This window comes from Poecilia formosa, unplaced genomic scaffold, assembly GCF_000485575.1.
Source record: "Poecilia formosa unplaced genomic scaffold, Poecilia_formosa-5.1.2 Scaffold3, whole genome shotgun sequence".
NCBI classification, from domain to species: Eukaryota; Metazoa; Chordata; class Actinopteri; order Cyprinodontiformes; family Poeciliidae; genus Poecilia; species Poecilia formosa.
In genome coordinates, this window is record NW_006799942.1 from 5,864,094 (window position 1) to 5,882,863 (window position 18,770).

Genomic DNA, 18,770 nt, shown 5'->3' on the forward strand with positions numbered 1-18,770 from the left:
GAGGTCCTGACCAGCTACTTCTATTCCAAACCAATCAAAATGTATGAAATCAACTATTTATTTTTTTTAAATTTGCGAAAATGTAACGGAAAAGTTCAAATAAAGTTCAAGGTGCAAATGGGATGTAAGATTTTATTTATTTTTAATCCGATGCTTGTGCCCATAGTGCTCATATGAAAAATTGTAATTGTACAGACAGTTAATAGTAATTGGATCATTGCCTACTAGACTCTTTTTTTTTCCAGAAGTTGCTTTTCATTCAACTTGGTTTGGATCAGATGTATAATTTCTACAAAAATTCAAGAATAGAAAATAGAAACTGCTGGAGTCTGGTGGGTGGTGGATTAAACCAGAGTTGAGGCACAAATGAAATCCTGCTCGTAGCTTTACGCAACCTGATGAGGGAGAACGGGGAGAAACCGGAAACAAAACGCAAAGCAACAACAATGTCAGCCCTTTCATCCAGCTCTCAAAACTCCACTCCGTTTCTTCCGACTGGCCTGTCTGCTGGCAGGCGGCCAACCCAAGTGTGTGGAAATGACACCGCCAGGGCGGCAGAGATTTTCCTTCATTTCTCTCCTTCCCGATCGCAGACTGGCTGACATTGGCTAGAAAGTGGAGCAGCTCGTCAGGGACAATCAATGCGAATCGATCGAGCTGCGCGGCTGAGGCTCCAGAGCTGGAAAATATCGCGGCAGTTGAAGAGAGCAAGAGAGAGAGAGAGAGAGAGAGAGAGAGAGAGCCAGAGGGAGAGAAAGAGGAGGGGGTGTTCAACTAAACTCTGCCCCTAGCCAACAAACATCCCTGCAAATAAATGCGCTCTGACCCTCATAAACATGAGGCTCACTATGCAAACACGGGAGTCAAAAAGTCACTGCGTGCGTAATTACGCACGGGATTTGACATCCGAACGCACTTACAGTGAAGGTTATTTCACGTTTATGATCAGATAACTAGGTACAATAATAGAACCTCTCTAAGCTGCATTTTATTCGTATGGCTGAACATGTTTTATTCTGTTTTTGAATTTATTTCAATAGTTTGAACAGGTGAATAAAAAAAAAGAAAGAGAAATCTCATTTAAAGTTCCCAAAACCCATTTGTTATATGCACATACTGTTGTGGTTTTGTTTCCTAACAGAACTCTTAGGTGCACATAAATACTATGAAATCATCATGGGATTTTTGAATTTTGCATCTCACACTCAGACGTATGTGAAAAACTTTAATTTTTTTTAATCGTACAGTTAATTTTAATTTTTTTTTGTCTTATTAGCCTTGAGTGGACAAAAAAATATTCAAGTGAGTTTAGTAATACTTTAAACAACTCAAATAGAAGTGAAAATTTTAAAAAGCTGTAGCTATTATGTGAGACAGACAGAAAGTTTTGCAGATTGTGATGTCTTCAACTAATGAAATGCAATTTATAAAACATAAATAACATTGTGGCAAAATTACAAGAAGTATGTGTTTCCTAATTGCAGTTTATCACAAAACAAGACTTGTGAAACCAACACCTACAGTAGCCAACATATGTTACTATAAACAATGCAAACTACTTCCATTGACAAGGTATGGTGTAAACATTTATTTGCCCTCTAAAGGTTAAATCCGGGTTGGCAGGCTGAAAGTAAGTTTAACTGAGTAAAAGTAACTCATTATTACTCACCTTTGTTGCTACATTTATGGTGGTTGGATTTGTTTGTAAGATAAGATTTTTCACGCTCTAAAAAAAAATCATTTTCTTTGAGCTTTACTGTCTGAACCATCAGCCTGTACAAAGTTTAGGAAAAGAGTATTTACATAGGCCGGAATTATGCAGCATTCCCTGATAATATGGTCTCCATGAAAAGATTTAAAGCACTGATCAGTTAGTTGGAGGGGGAAAAAACGTTTGGTTGTAAATGTTTTCCCTTCTTAATGTTGTTCAAAATCTTGATTATGTTTAGAGGATGATCCATTTCTCAGACCATCTCAAAAAGATCTGAGTTTTTTTTATTATTATTATTGCTGAATTGCACTGAGACATTTGTAAAAACCCAGCATATTACTGTATTTATTTAATAATGAGAAGACCCTTTGTTCCAGAAATAATTGACAAAATCCCTGGTGCCACATATGTTAGTTACCTTTAACTAAATATAATGGAATCATTTTTAGATTGATTATTTTTTAAACTGATCATTCCTTCTGATCCACAGATTTCTGTTTCTGGAGGGAATGAATATTACAAGATAGATGCTCATCTCTTTTAGAACCGTCCCGTTTGGCCGTACGAGGATCCAAGTTTGACTTGCGCAATGCGAGATGAAGATGTGGGTGATTGGTTTCAAAATCCCCAGAGAGCATGTTGCGCTTACCAAGTCTCCATAACAACCATTAGCTGCTATCTACATACCACCAGTTGTTTGAAAGTGATACCATGATAAACCTTTTTTTTTCTGTCCTTCCATCACAAACACAAATATGCAGAGTTTGCTAAACTCTTATGCTTTAGTCAAATTACATCAGTATTTAGGTTTTTAAGAATAAACACAGAATTTAAGTGTGATGTAAGGCAAAGGATGGATATATGGGGATGCACCTCATGCCCACTGCAGTCCATGTGTGACGGAGGATCCGTGAAACTATGGGGAGTTTTTCTTCTAATTGCCCTGGAAACCTTTTGAGAATGCATGACATAATTATACTATTTGGAAATTTCAATAAATTCTTGGAGTTCAACAATTATTTGAAAATCATGCATCGTTGGGTCTATTAGTCGGTTGATGATGCAAAACATATCCCAAAATCAGACCTGAATCCCTTACAAAGCCTGAGAGCTTGGCAGAAAATTGAAGGTTCTGCCAAAATTTAGTCTCAGTATAAATGCGGAATGCCATTTTTAGGAAGTTTATTTGACCTCAACCACCTTTAAACGACATTAAACATCAGTGGATACTTTTATACGAACATGCTTTATCCAATCTCTTACTCTACAGAAATTTGTCTTGCTTAGAGACAAAATAGCATGAAGAAAAAATTCAGGGAGACTAAAATAAGTACTGATTGTTCCTGGATTAGCCTTGTGAAGGAGAATTATTTTCTTGATGGTTTTCTGGTTAAATAAGGATTAAATTAGTATTACAACATTGAAAGGAAGTAATAAATCAAATCAGACCTAATCTGTTTTCTTAAATGCAAGAAAAAAGTCAATATTTTAAGACTGTGGCTCTTTATATACACAAAGTTGTTTTAAGTCTGAGAAGTCCAACTAGACAAACTAAGCTATTTTATGAATGTATTACTTCAAGCTGCCTGAGATTTTATGTACCGTGGCTTTTCAGATCACTTCCCAGCCATGCTGACATCATCAAAACCTGGAAGTGACTGGCACAAGTTAGGTGAAACATGCTCCCAGTGTGAAAAAAAAAAAAAAACTGAGTTAAAAAAATGTTAGAACAGGAACAAAATTGTGCACATTAGTTTGGTCCTTAACATGCACTTCCAGAAAATTGCAGATGTAAATGCAATCCCCTTGCTTATCACTTTGTTATTTTTTTTATTACTTCTAATGTAAATTTGTCCACTCATGCTCAAAATGCTGTCCCTTTCAGCCACTTAAGATAAAATAAGCTATACTTCCATTGATGTTTGTCTTTTTATTAGCTTATGCTATAAGAACCATGATACAAGCATGAAATAAATGTATCTCCATTTTGAGTGTATCTTTGTTTTAACCATGTCTAAGACTAATGCCTGTAAATTGTAAAACAATAAGGTCTTTCTTCTATTCTATTCTATTCTATTCTATTCTATTCTATTCTATTCTATTCTATTCTATTCTATTCTGTCCTTCTTAATCTAGTCGGTTGTACTAGAACAGGAAGACTTTTTACTTTGCAATCTGCAATCATCTGTGCCTTTCATGGGTTTAAAAGGGGGTCAGAAAGAGACAGCAGGGGAGGAAAGGAGAGTCATGCGTGGATAGATGGGTTGGAAGGAGCAGCAAGCTGTGACTCTTGGACATGTTCTGGTGGGTGCGCTGAACCCCGGAGGCTGCAGCCACACTCGGCTCTTTGTTGTTTTCGTTCTGCACAGCCAGGCACGGTACTTTCCTGAGCCGGGGAGGAGGATTAGCGTTGCATGGCCTCCATCCCCAGCTGCACACATGACCAGCGCTGCAGGAAAGCCCCGCATGATGGCCCAAAAAGAGGTACGTCAGGGCTGAAGGGAGCTGGGAGAGACGAGGAGCGACCAGCTTTCTTTCGTCCATTACTGCAAAAAACGTCGGGAACTTTTTCAACACTAATCATTTAAAATGACATGGTTCTTTTCTGGGAGTGCAGTTTAATGTTGATTTTTCTTCTTCTCCCTACAGAAATCTGTTCCCCTTTTATTATTACTACTTGTGCTGCAACATTTTTACCACATTAGTTTATGTCATCACACTATTCTGTCAGTTTAGCAGCAATAAATTGTTCCTTTTGCAGCAAATAAAGTTTCCGAAGAAAATCCCCCAGCAGTCTCAAACCCAACATGTTGGCTGATCTTCTGTAAAATAACACCCAAATTTATTTAGAGCATGTGCTCCAGCAACCGAGTATTTCACAACTCATCAAGAGACACTTCTTTTTTAAGCACAGCTACAGAATACTCGTAGTCAGCAAAGAGTAATCACCAAAGAAAACCTTTCGCTTTAATTGTTTTCAAATGTTGGTGCCACTAGGGGAAGAGGATGTGGCTCCCACTGGAAGTAGCATGGTGGAACAAATACATTTTAAAGGGGCAGGCATTTGACTTAAGATTGGTCATCTTTTTTTTTCCTTCTGTTTTTTTTCTGGTGCCCTTTATTTATTTAGCTTTATCCCAGCAGGTGACACAAATATTGCAATTTGATTTTTCAGTATTGAAAGTACTTTTCTCCAGGTTCAAACGTTCAAATGTATTTTTTTTAATCAGTGTAGTATTTTTCTTAGATATTTTTTTTTTTTCCATAACTAACATCGTTATGATCTGAGTGTTGACCCTTCCCTTTTCTGTTTACATTAATTTGGTCTTGTCATATTTGGTTCTCTGTATTTATTATTGTTGAAGGGGAGTTGCTATATGTTCATTTCTTTGTGTTTTGTTTCTTTAAATTCTTACGTTCTGTTCTTTGTGCATCTGGATTTAGTACCAGTAGGTATACAGTGTTCCTTTCCCTTGGTTCGTACTTTGTTTGATCCTTATTTCAGCTACTATGGCTGAAAAAAAAAACAGTGTTAATTCTAATATGTTGTCTTTTAGTCCCAGTGTTTTAAGTAAAATATGACTAAACTTAAGTCACAGTTTAGTAATCTGCCAGTTTTGACTTGCCAGTTCAGCTCTTACAGTGAAACATTTGCCCCAGCATGAAACTGAAATTATATTTTGCAATTTTTGTTAATTTTAAAGAACTTTAACCCTTGCAAGCTCTTTGGGTCTGTGGGGTCCGTTTTCACTTTTTATAACAGTAAATCAAATGGAAGTCATTATTTACAGACAAATTCCCATTCTTAGGTTAAAGTTTAGTCAATTTGTGTTCAACTTGTGTTCTTTCTGGTTGAAACGTCCAGTAATCACAAAACCTTAAGGATACATTTAAAGATAAACATAAATGTTTAATGACACTGCTCTATGTTTTTCTGAAATTGTTCTATAGTTTGCTGCAGTCCCAAATCTTTAGAAATCTCTTTAAATCTTTCCAGGCTGGTGAATGTCAACGACTTTGCTTCTTATCTGCTTTTACACTTTTATATTGTTTATGTTTACAAAGCATGACATGGTGTTTTAACCCCTTTCATCCTATCAGGCATGTTCAGATTTTATAATTTCTTGATTCTCATGGTCTGCCATTGACAATCAAAAAATGTGGGTAAGCACAGTTAATTCAATATTTATTATGAGGGACAACTATATTTTCACAGAGGACACTTTCACTTTTTCCCTCAAGTACAATATTCATTTTAAAAGTATGATGAAAAAAAGCAAACACAGAAGAAATCTGTAGGAAAAAATTAAGGAGCAAACATAGAAAAGTAAATGAAGACCCTTTGTTCTTCTGTCTGTCTGCAGTAATCTACTGCATTGGGCAAATACGACACAACATAAAGCAGTCAGGAATGAATCCCATCATGCTTTGTGTAAGGAAAGCACAATTCCATTATCTGACTTTTATTTTGAAAACTGCTAACCATTCATTCTTTTTAAAGTCAACTTCCTGAAGTCATGGTTCACAGAATAATGAAATCACCTGGAGGAAATTCCCTACCCGCCCTCCACTGGGCAAAGAATGAGGATGGAAGTGTGCTGAAGCTGAGGGAATTGACAAAGTTTTGCATCTTTCAAAATAAACTGTAATCATTATTGTATATTTAAGCTGTAGTAGTTTGTCAGTTTGCTGTGTGTAAAATAAGCACAGCAGCATATTGTATATGCTGTCTGACCTGATGATGCTGTAGCTTGGTGCCACCAATGTTTTTCATCGTGTTTGAGGGTTGATCATCGACAAACCTTTACACTTTGAAAAATTTGGTCGGTTGGTCACACAAACACGAAACTGATGAATTTCAAGCCTTTTTGCCCAAAAGAAATAACCAAAGATTTCTTAGCAACTACAACAGCAGTCGATGTATACGACGTAGCTACCAAGTAAAATAACTTGATACTCAGTGGTACAGCACCAAGGATGTAGAAGAAAATAGTTTGGGTTGAGGTGTGAAATGAGAGGAGGAAACAATATGGATGTGGGTATAAAGTAGAGCTATAACATGACCAAGGAGCAAATTGTCCTGCAGCTGCAAATAAGCAGCAGATGAAGCTCCTTTAAAGGACAGAAGCGTGCATGGAGCAACATCTGTTAGAGTGAGCACATAAAGTACACCCCTCGGCTCCACCTGGGAGTAAATTGCTTGTGCTTTCGAAGAATGCTCTAAAGATGCAGCCTGTTGCAAATTGACATTTCTTAAAGCACTTAGAGGGTTGGAATAAAAAACTAAAATGTTACTTTATCTAAACTACTCTTACTTCTTAAGAGCATTTCCATAAACTTCTATAGAGACTAACATAATAGTGATTGTAGTTTGGATCTGGAAGTACATTATGAATGATTAAGAGACTTTCAACTGGCAAGTTCCTCCCACAGCTATGCCAGGACTGCTTTCCACCAAGTGTTTTTTTGTTGGGTTTTTTTCCCAAGTTGGGGTCAGAAGATGTTGGTTGCCAACAGGTCACTGGAACAACTTGTTAAATTAAGGTGAATATCAAATGTGAAATTGGGGCTGTCTGCCTTTTGTCTACAGCTGAAACCATTTCTTTCATGCATTGTATGAAACAAGGGCTCCACGGTGACGGACAACAAGAAGGTCCTCACTTTAAATCTCAACATGGGATCTTTCTGCGTTGGGTTTGCGTGTTTTCCTTCCGCACGCATGGGTTTTCTCCAGGACGTTGGCTTTTTCCCACAGTGCTAAAACAGAATAATTGGTCTCTCCCTATTGAAGGTGAGGCTGAATGCTATTTATTTTGGTGTCATTAGTGAGCAGCAAACTTGAGCAGCTTGCCCTTTCATCAGTTTGACACAAACAAAGTTATTTTGTTTTACGACTAATAGAAGCCAAAGCCACATCAACAGCTGCGTGTACTGCCACCTAAATGGTGTGACTACTTTCTCAAATGATCATGACTCACAGTAAACACGCAAACACTGCCCCGTGTGTCAGATCCAGCAGACCAGCTGTTGCAGAGAAGAAAATTAAAGGCTAGCGCGCCATCTAGTGGTAGACATTATAGCATTGCATGCTTTTAAGCAATTGTTTGTTTTTTCTATTAAAACTCTTCTGATATTATCTTAGAGAACACCCTAGTGATTTAGTCTCTGTTATTATTTAAGGAAATAAACAGTGTCTTTATTTTATTTTAATAATGATCTGGTTATTTGCCAAAATGTTTAAACTTCATTGTCTCTTTACAGGATTTTAGGAGGTGCTATTTTACAATAACTATTTATTGTAAGAAATAGTTAGCTATTCATCTTGAATCCAAACATCAGAATATGAAAAATTATTAGAATAATTCAGAATTTTCAGTCAGATGTTGTTCATTTTTCTTTTGATTTTCACATGTAGTTCGGTCCATGCCTATTCTTGGAGCTATATAAAGCATTTCATGTCTTTTTCTTCATTGCACCGTGACATGTGAGTCTTTCATATTCTTAAATGAAAAGGAAAAATCAAAGCTTCCAAATATCAAACCAGCTATCCTGCTGATGCAGTTGCTGATCTCCCAGGGTAAATTCAATAAAAAACATTCAGCTCCTGTTTGTTTCTTTGTGTTGGACAGCAGCAGGGATTTTAGTCCGCTGTGGTAAAACTTGAGAGTTTTGTCAGATTTTTTTTTACTTTATTTTTATTTTTTACATTTTATAATCTCAAAGGAGCAGAATGCAGCACTGTGTGTTCTTCCTATAATAAGGGAATTTATTATGACACATCAAATATATCAACAAGGGAGAGAAAAAAAATGTTTTTGGTGCCGTTAAATTTCATTTCAAAACTATTTTACACTTGTTGGAAAAACTCCTTTCAGTGTGTGAAATACCAGGTGCAATGGCAAATCAACAAGGCAAAGAAACCGAACTCAAAACTGTTAACAAAAGCAGCTTTGTGGTCTCAGCTTTAATTGCCAAGAGCGATAATTACTAAGCATCACAAGCTCTGAAAAGTCCTCCTCATGTTTCAGAGCAGCTGTTCTGCGGCTGACAGTAATGACCACACAGGTGCACGGTTTTAACACGTGTCTGGTAAGCTCAGAGTGGGGAGAGAATTTGTGGCAAAATCTTAAGCAAAGCCCAAAGATTTCCAACAGGTTGCGGTGAGGGCTTTGACCAATCGTGGCATCAGATTCGGTGTTATGGAGGAGCTTCCTATATTCCTGATGGTACTGTGATGGGGAACTGAATCTATAACATATTCAACATACCCCACAGTCACCTAATGAATAGTGTGCCTAATGAATACAGAACATGCCAATCTCTGGCACCACAGGAAAACAGTGCAAACCACTTCTTTAGAGATAAAACTGCTCTGTAATGTCAAAACTCAATGACACGTAACAAAGGGAACGTTTTTCATTTAATTTCTTTGCAACGGAAAAAATGTGCCTGTTGTTGTAATTGTGAACAAATTGTTGAAAAATCTGTCTTGATCCAGGGTCCTGCAGACTTTTTCGAAAGGTCAGTGGTTCAACTGCCCCCATTTCTCAGGTAGTTTTATTCCAATAAGACAAACAAGTTAAACCGTGTTCACAGCTCACTAGTAAACTAAAAATATCACAGACACAGACATCAGCTTAAAGTGTAAAGCTGTGTATTTGAAATGCTGCTTATATAAGAACTAACCGTTAATGGCCCTTTTCTGTAACTTGGTGGAGCTCTGCCCTCTAATTCTCCTCACTGACCTTTGACCTTGGTTGGAGGCCATTTAGGGAATTCAAAGGATCAGTTTTGATTGATGTTTCATATCCTGTTGGCACACCCACGTCTTTTTGGATGAAAAGAAAAAATATATTGAAATGCAAAACTACTTATGTGACAAAGCCAGTTGTATTGAGGACAAAACTTTTACAAAAGACAGATTGAAACATATAACAACAATGTTTAGAGGAGTCAAGGTGAGGCTTTGAACAAGCTTTCAGGAATTTCAGTGTCATGCTGGGGGTCTGTGCCAACTGCTGGGAGTAATGCAAATGGGGGACATTTAAAACTTGGACACAATAATATTCTTAAGCAGAAGTCCAGTTACCTTTTTCTTAAGTACTTAGGACTGACATGTTCTGGATGACAGAGTCCACACCGGTGACACATTTGGATTTTCCACCAGGACAATGATTGCAAACACAACAAACACAAATTAAAACTAGTTTGGCTTGTGGAATGGATGGAGATGTGAGCTTCTGTATCGGTCCCAGCCTCTACTCCAAAGTGGTAGGTAACAGGAACCAACTAATTTAAATTCATTCCAATTCTGATAACTGGAGTAGTGAAGTAATCAGCAAGAATTACACATGACGTTTGTTGACAGCTTTAAAAAGTTTTTTAGTTTGTATCACGTTTGTTTCACACTAAAAACAGAATGGTTGAAATGCCTCTATTGTAGACCTACACTGATAGAACTCTTAACAAACTCAGTTCAGATGACTAGATTTTCTGCTTGAGCTGAATCCTCTAAAACTTATCTTGAGGAACTTTTGACGGTCTCTCCTTGACTGATTTCCCTTGCAGACAGCTGAACCAACTCCACAGGCCAGAAGTTTCATACTCTGCTAAACTCAATCTGAATGCTAATTGATCTGAACTGCTTTGATTCATGAGAATTACTTTCAAATTATTTGCAGGAGAAGTATGTTTTACAGTTATTCTGCACTAGATTGATTTTTAATCACTTTCCAGTTAACTATAATTATAGCTTGTCCTTCAGTTCATTAGACTAATAGGCCATTAAATGATGTTGACGTCCAGCCAGTCAGTGTTTCGCATTGCGTGGTTTCCAGTTTCAGTGCCCAATGCAGTCAAATAAAGCAGGTAAAACATTTGTCTATTCTGTTTGTTGCACCACTTAATAGAAGAAGGTTTCCATGAAATATTATACTTTGGATGAATTAAGATTGCACGTTGCCTTTAATACACCATCCCTATCATTAAACTTGGTGAGGGCAGCATCGTTCTCTGGAGATCCTTTTCTGCATCAGGAACAGAAAGGCTGGCCAAATGTATGTATACTTATTTAAACATTTCAGCAATTTACAAAATATGTCATTTAATAAATAAATAACTCAATGTGGAAATCACTCTTCAAATTTTTTATTCATTGTATGTTCAAAGGCCGGCCAATGCAGATACAGACTGATTGATGGAAGTGGTATTCAGTTAAACTGTTGTGAAAGTTAGACAATTAAATATGTAGAATATCAAAGTATTAGTTATAGATACATTGATGTTGCATATATATAACTTATTTTAACATGAAGATAAATTCAAATAATTTGACCTACTTATTGATGTGTGCAGAAATCATTGTTTTGCACATTTTGTAGATGTTTGTGAATATATATGTTTTTTTACTTATTCAGTTACTTTAAATTGTCACATGTATAAATATTTCTCTGGCAAATTATGTATTCATTCGACTGTGGCATTTTTACCCCTCAATGTCCAAATTCTGTCAATGACGGAAAATATAAAACACATAAATTTAAAATCTGTTCAAAGTGTTTATATTTTCAGGGGAGGGGGAATAAAATTTGGTTGGTTCAACAACAAATAAGAGCTCATATTTGGCTTAAAGGCTTTGTTTTCTTCTGACAGCAGTTTTCTTCTTTAACTTTCTTTTAATAGCTCTGAAAGTAAATTGTATAATATTCGTTAAAGCTCACATTCAAACATTACCACGTGTTAGTTTATGACACAGCACTCCAATAAATCACATTGAAATTTGACGTTCCGACGTGACAACAAACAATTTCAAAGACATTTGACGTTTTTGTCGCCACCGAGAGAAAATTGTCCGCGGGCGCGCAGGTATAGAACCAAAACCTGCATTTACTGTGGATGCTTCAAAAAAAGAAAAAGAAAAAATGTCCACAAAATATCCAAACCGGCCTGCAGGCTTCTCATGCTGCGCAACCACATTTCCAGAATACCAGGATTATATGGTTCTGCGGCGTGCGTGCGTGGGGGGCAACCCCAGCTCACCCTCCATCTGATGGCAGCATCAGGCAGTCCCGTGAAACGTTTGCGTGGGAGTTCCCTCCACCGCCATGTCGGGATGGTGCACATCGCTTCCTCTCTCCCTCTCTCTCTCTCTCTCTCTCTCTCTCTCTCTCCCTTTCTCCACACATCCTCCCCCACATTATAACAGCTTAGCACGGCAGAAGTAGATCCTACAGCATCCAGCAGCCAGCATCCCTCTATCCCTGCCTGGGGAGCTGCAGTCCTACCCGGCGCAACACCGTGTGAGTGATGCCACAGCATCATCCGCATTTCGACGCGAAATAATCGAGAGTTGATCCTGCAAAGGAGAGAGCTTGGGGTGAAGGAAAATTTGCTTCAGCCTCGAAGACGGCAACTGCCCATGAAGATGTCTAACGCTGACACCGTCTTAAACCCCACCGATCGGGTGGTAAAATGTAAGTTAGCCTACATTTTCCGCTCGGATGTGGCTGCATTACATAATATCTCAAGCGCTGCGGTTAAGGAGGAGAAGGGGGGGGGGGGGGGCATGGGGGGGGGGGGGTCCTTTACTGTTGTTTTAATCGTGCCATAATGATTGATTAAGTTGCGTTGGTTGGGAGGTTATAGTGGACAAGAGAAGCTTTGATGTTGATAAACAATCCCAGGTTCCTCTGCTGCACAAGCTCTCCCCCGAGGAAGTCAGGCGTAAAGCACGAAGCATTGCTCAAACATATATCTGTATATAAATATATGCATGCATTCCGCGATCTAACTGGATCTTTTTGCTGCTGCTCGGTTTTACAGTAGCATGGCGTGTAGGCTGCAGCAGGCAGGCAGAAGTGAGGAGGAAGAAAAGCTCAGTTGGCGAGCTCAGTTGTGGTAGAAGCTGGAGCAGTGATGCAGCAGGATTTCGTGGGCTTTAACGGGGGCAGCAGAGGAGGAAGGGGGCATGAAATTGACATTTAATGGGATATACTTTACCAGGAGTGAGTCACATTTTAATTTGATTAGGGGGAATAAAGAAGAAGAAAAAAGGCATGTATGGAACTGATCGATGTGGGATGATGAGGTCCTCACAGTTGCCATAGCTCACTTGGCCCAGCTCATTTTCAGCATGCATCTGCACTGTGCATGAATATATTTCTGTAGTATACAGTCCAGTGCATTATCAGGATGGCCTAGCAGATCTATCAGCACTAGAACCACTACAGGCTCAAGACTTGGAGAAACACGGCAATATTTGTGACAATTATCTTTTGAAGCATCAAATATATAAGCTTAAAGTTAACTTTTTTTTAATAGAATGAAAAAGCACCTGCTTCTGCTGCCCCTCACACTACCAAATACACCCACTCACCAACAAAGCTCATACTGCAAGCAGTATTTTTATTATATAACCAATAAGAAACCACAATACTTAACTTCTGCTGTTGATTGGAAACGAAAATGGGTGGAGAAGAATCTGTCAGTTCAGGTTTAGAGCCAAGATTTTTAACTAGATATGTTGTCCAGATTCCATAGCAGAGACACCAAAACAGCACTTTCATTTAGTGCCAATTCATACGTTGCATGGATTCCAACTTTTGTGTAGAGTAGGTTTTTTGTTTTTTGTTTTTTTCTGCTGTGGCTGCCCCCCTACAGGCAGCACTGGCCTTGGCAAAAAGCCATATTGCCCACATGAAACACAACAAATCGACAAAGTGATTTAGTTTGATAAACCATTACAGACATACAAGGCATTCTAAAGAAAATATTTTGACCCACAACATTTTTATTCATATTGCCAAGGCAGCAGCATAGCATATTAAAAATGTGTCATCATGAAAAGTAGATATCCCAATGCAGGGACAGACCAAGGTATAAGTAAACTTGGTCACTGCTTGGTGCTTCTGGCTTGACGGGGAACCCAACAGAAACTTAACTTAAAGTGACAGGACATGTGTACATTCTAACTAAAAGCCTTTTATTTTAGTTCTTGTGAATGCAACATTAGAGGTCCTCAAGGTTTCAGAACTAAACCAAGGAAATAAAAGATGAAGAATGGAGAGAAAAAATGTGTGTGTTAAGGATCCCTGTTACATGTCAAAGGGATATCGTTTAAACAAATACATAAAAATAAAATATCAGTCGTCTTATTCCTGCTGTTGGGTTTACAGGAGGTAGCCCCAAATTAAATATTATTTAAAAATGAACTGGCTGAATCTTAGTTTTGTAAACCAACCCACTGACTCATTTTAAAGAAGCATTATCTCATCAATGCATATCTGATTACATTTTATTTTCTGCACATTGATAGTTGTAAATGAAATAAATAATACACGTAAAGGATATATTTAAGAGCTGGGCTGCACGGGGTGTTGCAGATAGCTTATCTTTCAAATATTAGTGTGTGCAAAATGACTTTTATATCTATTCATCAGGTTGCAACATTAATGCAGTTGGGGAAATAGTTAGTGTCATACTCAATGAATTAAAATATTATTGAAAAGTTAATTCCTTTCAATATATCCATTCACAAAAACACATTATATAGGTTAAATATACAGACGAAGCCTTTATTTATGTATTTATGATGAATTTACACTTACACCTAATGAAAACATAAGACTACATTTTACCAGCAAACACATTTCTAATATGTGGGTTTAATGTCTGAGCCTCTAAATTGTTAGATATGACTGTATACACTTCACATGACCACACTGGGAATGCAGACAATTCATTATATTGTTCAATAAATAAACAATACCTGAATTAAATAAGTAATTGATGGAACAGTAAACTGAAATTGTTGCTCATAAACATGAACTTAGAACAAAACAAATGAAACCAGTGTTTGGTTATTTTTAGTTGTTTTTTGTTTGTTTTTTCTGTTTATCATAATGTTGCTCTTTGACATATCTCTTATTGTAATCTAGCAACATACTCAACTTAAATGCTAAACCCAAAAATGCATTTTCCTTACTTGTGTGACACAAATTAAAACTGAAATAATGGAAAACCTGTAAGGAAATATTGGTGACAATTACCCTCTTGATTCCTCAATGTAACTGATTCTATCAAAAATACTAAATTACACAGAATTAGAAGAAACTGAGCAACATCGAAGGAAAATGGGAGTTAATCACATCTGATATCACTATGGCATAATTTACTAATACTGGACATATTATAGAGGGAAGCCATGCGATCACTTGTATATCTAAGGATGACTGGCAATTTGAACAACAGAAATGACTGTTGGCCAAGAGTTGAAGAAACAGTGTGAAGCAAACAGAAAGTCCACATCAGCACAGGCACACGGCCAGCTTTCTGACTGAAACGCTTTGCTTTTGTAACAGGAGCATGTAACACCAAACACTTTGAGGAGTCTGAAACACTCAACATGTTATTATGCACTTGTTTCAGTTTTATTACTTGTGTATTTTGTAGAAACTATCTGACCATTTAAAATAGGAAAACATTTACTCACATCTAAGTTCGAGTCATTTTCTAGAGGCTCTAAAACATGTGATAGGTTTTGTTATTTCTTGACAGGCTTGCGGATATTCCTTTTGTCACTTTTATCTGCTTTTTCCTATTTTGGTATTTGGCTTTGAAGAGACAAGCCTTTCTTTTTACAATTCCCAGAGTGCCTAATGTAAAAAAAAAAAAAAAAAAAAAAGTCATAAAGAACTGAATCACAGTAGCATCAGTTGATCAAAGTTTGCCATCATGACAATAGTGAGTTATTATGTTCTGGTGCACTCACTACGTGAGACTGGGATATTTTTATCTTTGTGGGCATAGCTTTAACCTAAAGCAAACTAGGTTTATCTTCAGTTCAGACAGAGCATAAAAAGCTTTGGTTTGGTTTCTGCTGGCCAGTGCAGTTTGATTTTCTGCTGAACTGTTAGCATTAACAGGCAGAAGGCTACATTTCTACCTGTGCACAATCTTTCCTCACTTTGTCACTTGTTCCTTCATCCTAAAGTCACTTCTAATGACTGATGAAATAGTTTGACTAGATGGAAGTGGACCAGTGTTTGCTAAATGTAATAAATACATTTAGTTTGGAGGTTTAAATATCTTCCAGTGTGTAGACCTTGCACATGGAGGTCTGAAGGGAACCTTACACCTACCAACACTAGTTAGTCCAATCATGTGGGGCTGTACAGTATTTCCTAATAGGATCCAGGATCTCTCTTTTGCAATAATATCTATTACATACATGGTTGTTCTGTTTTTTTTTTTCAATTGCTCAGCGTGATAACCTGTCTTAGGAATATTTGTCAGGCATCATGAACACAATACAACACAAGTTTTATTCAAAGCTGATTGGAAAATTTGTGTTGTCAGCTGCCTTAACGTGTCTAATAAATCACTGTCTCTATGAACCTCCAGTGCAAATTGCAGTTTTCTGGAGCACCACTGGCTGCACTCCAACACTCAGCTGCTGTTGCTGTTGCCACTGCCGCTGCTGCTGCTGCTGTTGCCCGGCAACATACAGTATTTCATAGCTCAGCTGAGCTTGGCGCTGAGCAGAAGTCAGCTTTTCATCTCTGCACCACACATCTATATCAGTGTACTTGTATAATGTGCCTTTGCTTCTGTAGAAGGTGTTGTGGAAGAATATTACATAAGATGCAGGGATTATATATTTAGGAGTTTACTGTTATTACCCATATTAGGAAGACTACTATAAAAATATAGGCTAAATGCATTTTGAGTAAATACGCAGCGAGTAAATTTTATTCCTTATAGAATTAGGAATTTATTTAATAATTTTATGATAAATTGTTTTAGAAGAATTAGGAGCTACATTTACAAGATTTTTGCAATATAATCAAAAAGCAAAGCATGTTCTAATTTATTAAAGAAATATATGAATATGTGAATATTGTTGTTGTTATTTTTTATTCTTTATGTACATGCTTTTAAGTTTTGGCTGTCCAATTTGAGTGCAATGAATAAAGCACAACAGAATGGCCATATTTTATTATCAAGTTTGTTTAGTGATCATCTCCAGACAAATTGTTGCACATTGCTAAAGCTCTGGTCGATCTATTTCATTAACATTAAGTTTCAATGTCATTCCAGTTTGGTAAAAAGCAAAGAATGAATAAAAATCTAGAAATAAACAATATTAAGATTGCTTTGCTGTTGGAAAGAGACACGTTGTGGTAATCTACAGTTGTAGAGGTCAGAGGTCCTGCAACGGCACTGGATTAGAACATCACATTAAATTTGTATTTACTGATTTTTACAAATCCACACTGAAACAATCAGATGAAAAAAAAGTACACTGTTTGATAAAGAAAGATTTGAAAGAGTCCCAGTTCAGAAAAAATATTATTGTTTTTTATTCAGCATTGTATGCTAAGACTATTTTGTGAGCTTTTTACTTGTCACCATGTTTGCGCTGGACAGTATCTGTGAATATTTCTTCAAGAAATGGACGTTGGAGGTGGTGCACCAAAAATAATTTTTCTGTGTGAAACATACTGAGAACAGAGTAACTGTAACACAGAGTAACCTTTAGATGTGAATGTAAAGTGGTGTAAAAAAACAAAACAAAAAAACAACAACATTGTAGTGGTTTGAATTATATTTAGTCTGCCATATTTATTACTCAGCTTCTAGTTGTTTAGCTTCAGACTTTTAACTTTGGCCCTTTGGACTAACTTTTAATTTCTAGTTAGTTTGGAGTATTAGCATCATAGCATTACCTAGGCTCTCTTGGACTCGCAATTTGTTTCAGATTATAGCCTTGTTTCATCCAAAATGGCCCCTTCCTTTTGTTCATATCTTCATATTGGTAGCCTGGTGCCTTTTGGACTATCAGCAGCGTCCAAATGTTAGCTTGGCCCTCTTGGACTAAGATATGCCTGGTCTCACCAAGAATAACTATTAGCTTATTAGCTTAGCTTTAAAACAATATTTTGGCCCCTCTTGGGCTACTCATCAGTTTCGGGCCATCCATGTGGGCCCTCTTAAACTAGCCACAATCTTCAAAGTGTTAACTTGACCCCTCTTGGACATTTGTAAACTTCGGACTATTAGCTTGGCCTTTCCTGGACCAGGTGTTAGCCTCAGGGTCAATAAGCTGTATTTTAAATGAAGGTGCATAGACACTTAACTTCTCTGTGTAAGATATTAACTCCTTACAAGTTTTGTCAAAACTTTACTTTAAAAAAAAACCTAAGCTATCTGAAATATAACAACAAAGAATGTTTATAAGTAACAAATGACTTTCTGAGAAGTATAGTGAAAAGGTGTGCACTTCCTCCAACTCTTTTTTCTAACTTGTATGCTTACTTTGCAGGAATAAGGTGATTTTGCTTCATATATCATAAATTGTTTCTTTCTGTTTTTAACTGGTAACTGCTTTTTATACTGCTTACAAAAACTGAACAGATTTTTGAGCGCTGTTATATGTAGTGGGCTCATTCACTTCCTCTGCAGTGCATTCAACGCTGCTTTGTACTTGCTGGTTAAGTGTCAAAGCACACGTCGCCATCACAGATACACACTGCGCCCTGTGAAAAGTTTTAGGCCCTTTAACTACACTTGCAGGGGCTTGCCTTATTATCCCAGGAATAGTGGCTTTGAGATTTCTCTAGTTTACCATTCATTATTAAAGACCATCTTCACCACATTGAGTTCAGAGCCTTTTTCTTTGTCTTTTCTTTCTCTGGCTGTGCTGAGTGGCCTTGTTAGTTGCACACTGCAGAAATCTGGCACACATTCAATTGCTCATTCTCTGAGTTTTTGACTTATAACATATGTGCATGTTTCCAGTAAGAGTGTGTTGGTGCCTTCGTTTCTCACTAATGTAAATTAGCAAACTGGGCTTACATTTTCTTCCCATGTAAATTATTTGTTCTTTTGACACTTTTTCTGTGTATCTAGATTAATGTTTGTGCATGTGCCCAGAAGCTAGTAGTCACACAGATCATCTGCAAATTTTAAAATAATAATAATCCTTGACTGCCATCACCGAAGTAATTATCTGTGCTTGGATTTCACAGTTTCACAGACTGTCTGGTGGGTAGGTGACTGG

General features: G+C 37.2%; 1 protein-coding gene and 1 long non-coding RNA gene across 3 annotated transcripts in view; one reads left to right on the top strand and one right to left on the bottom strand.

Annotated features, from left to right (window-relative positions):
• The first annotated feature begins 695 nt into the window (after positions 1 to 695).
• Positions 696 to 18,770, top strand: part of ppp3ca (protein phosphatase 3, catalytic subunit, alpha isozyme) — a 41,427-nt gene continuing 23,352 nt past the window's right edge. Inside the window, exons 1-2 of one of the 2 annotated variants that reach the window (XM_007556934.2) lie at positions 696 to 741; positions 12,074 to 12,183. In XM_007556934.2, the coding sequence (XP_007556996.1) occupies positions 12,129 to 12,183 (55 nt within the window). In that variant the 5' untranslated portion in view covers positions 696 to 741; positions 12,074 to 12,128. Of the gene's footprint in view, positions 742 to 11,901; positions 12,184 to 18,770 lie in introns of those variants that run through there. The other variant, XM_007556939.2, reaches the window with a different exon arrangement.
• On the bottom strand, positions 3,539 to 11,837 carry LOC107836823 (uncharacterized). Its single transcript, XR_001662788.1, has 2 exons — positions 11,750 to 11,837; positions 3,539 to 4,257 (listed from the first exon to the last, which is right to left on the bottom strand). It is a non-coding gene; the product is annotated as an uncharacterized LOC107836823 (long non-coding RNA).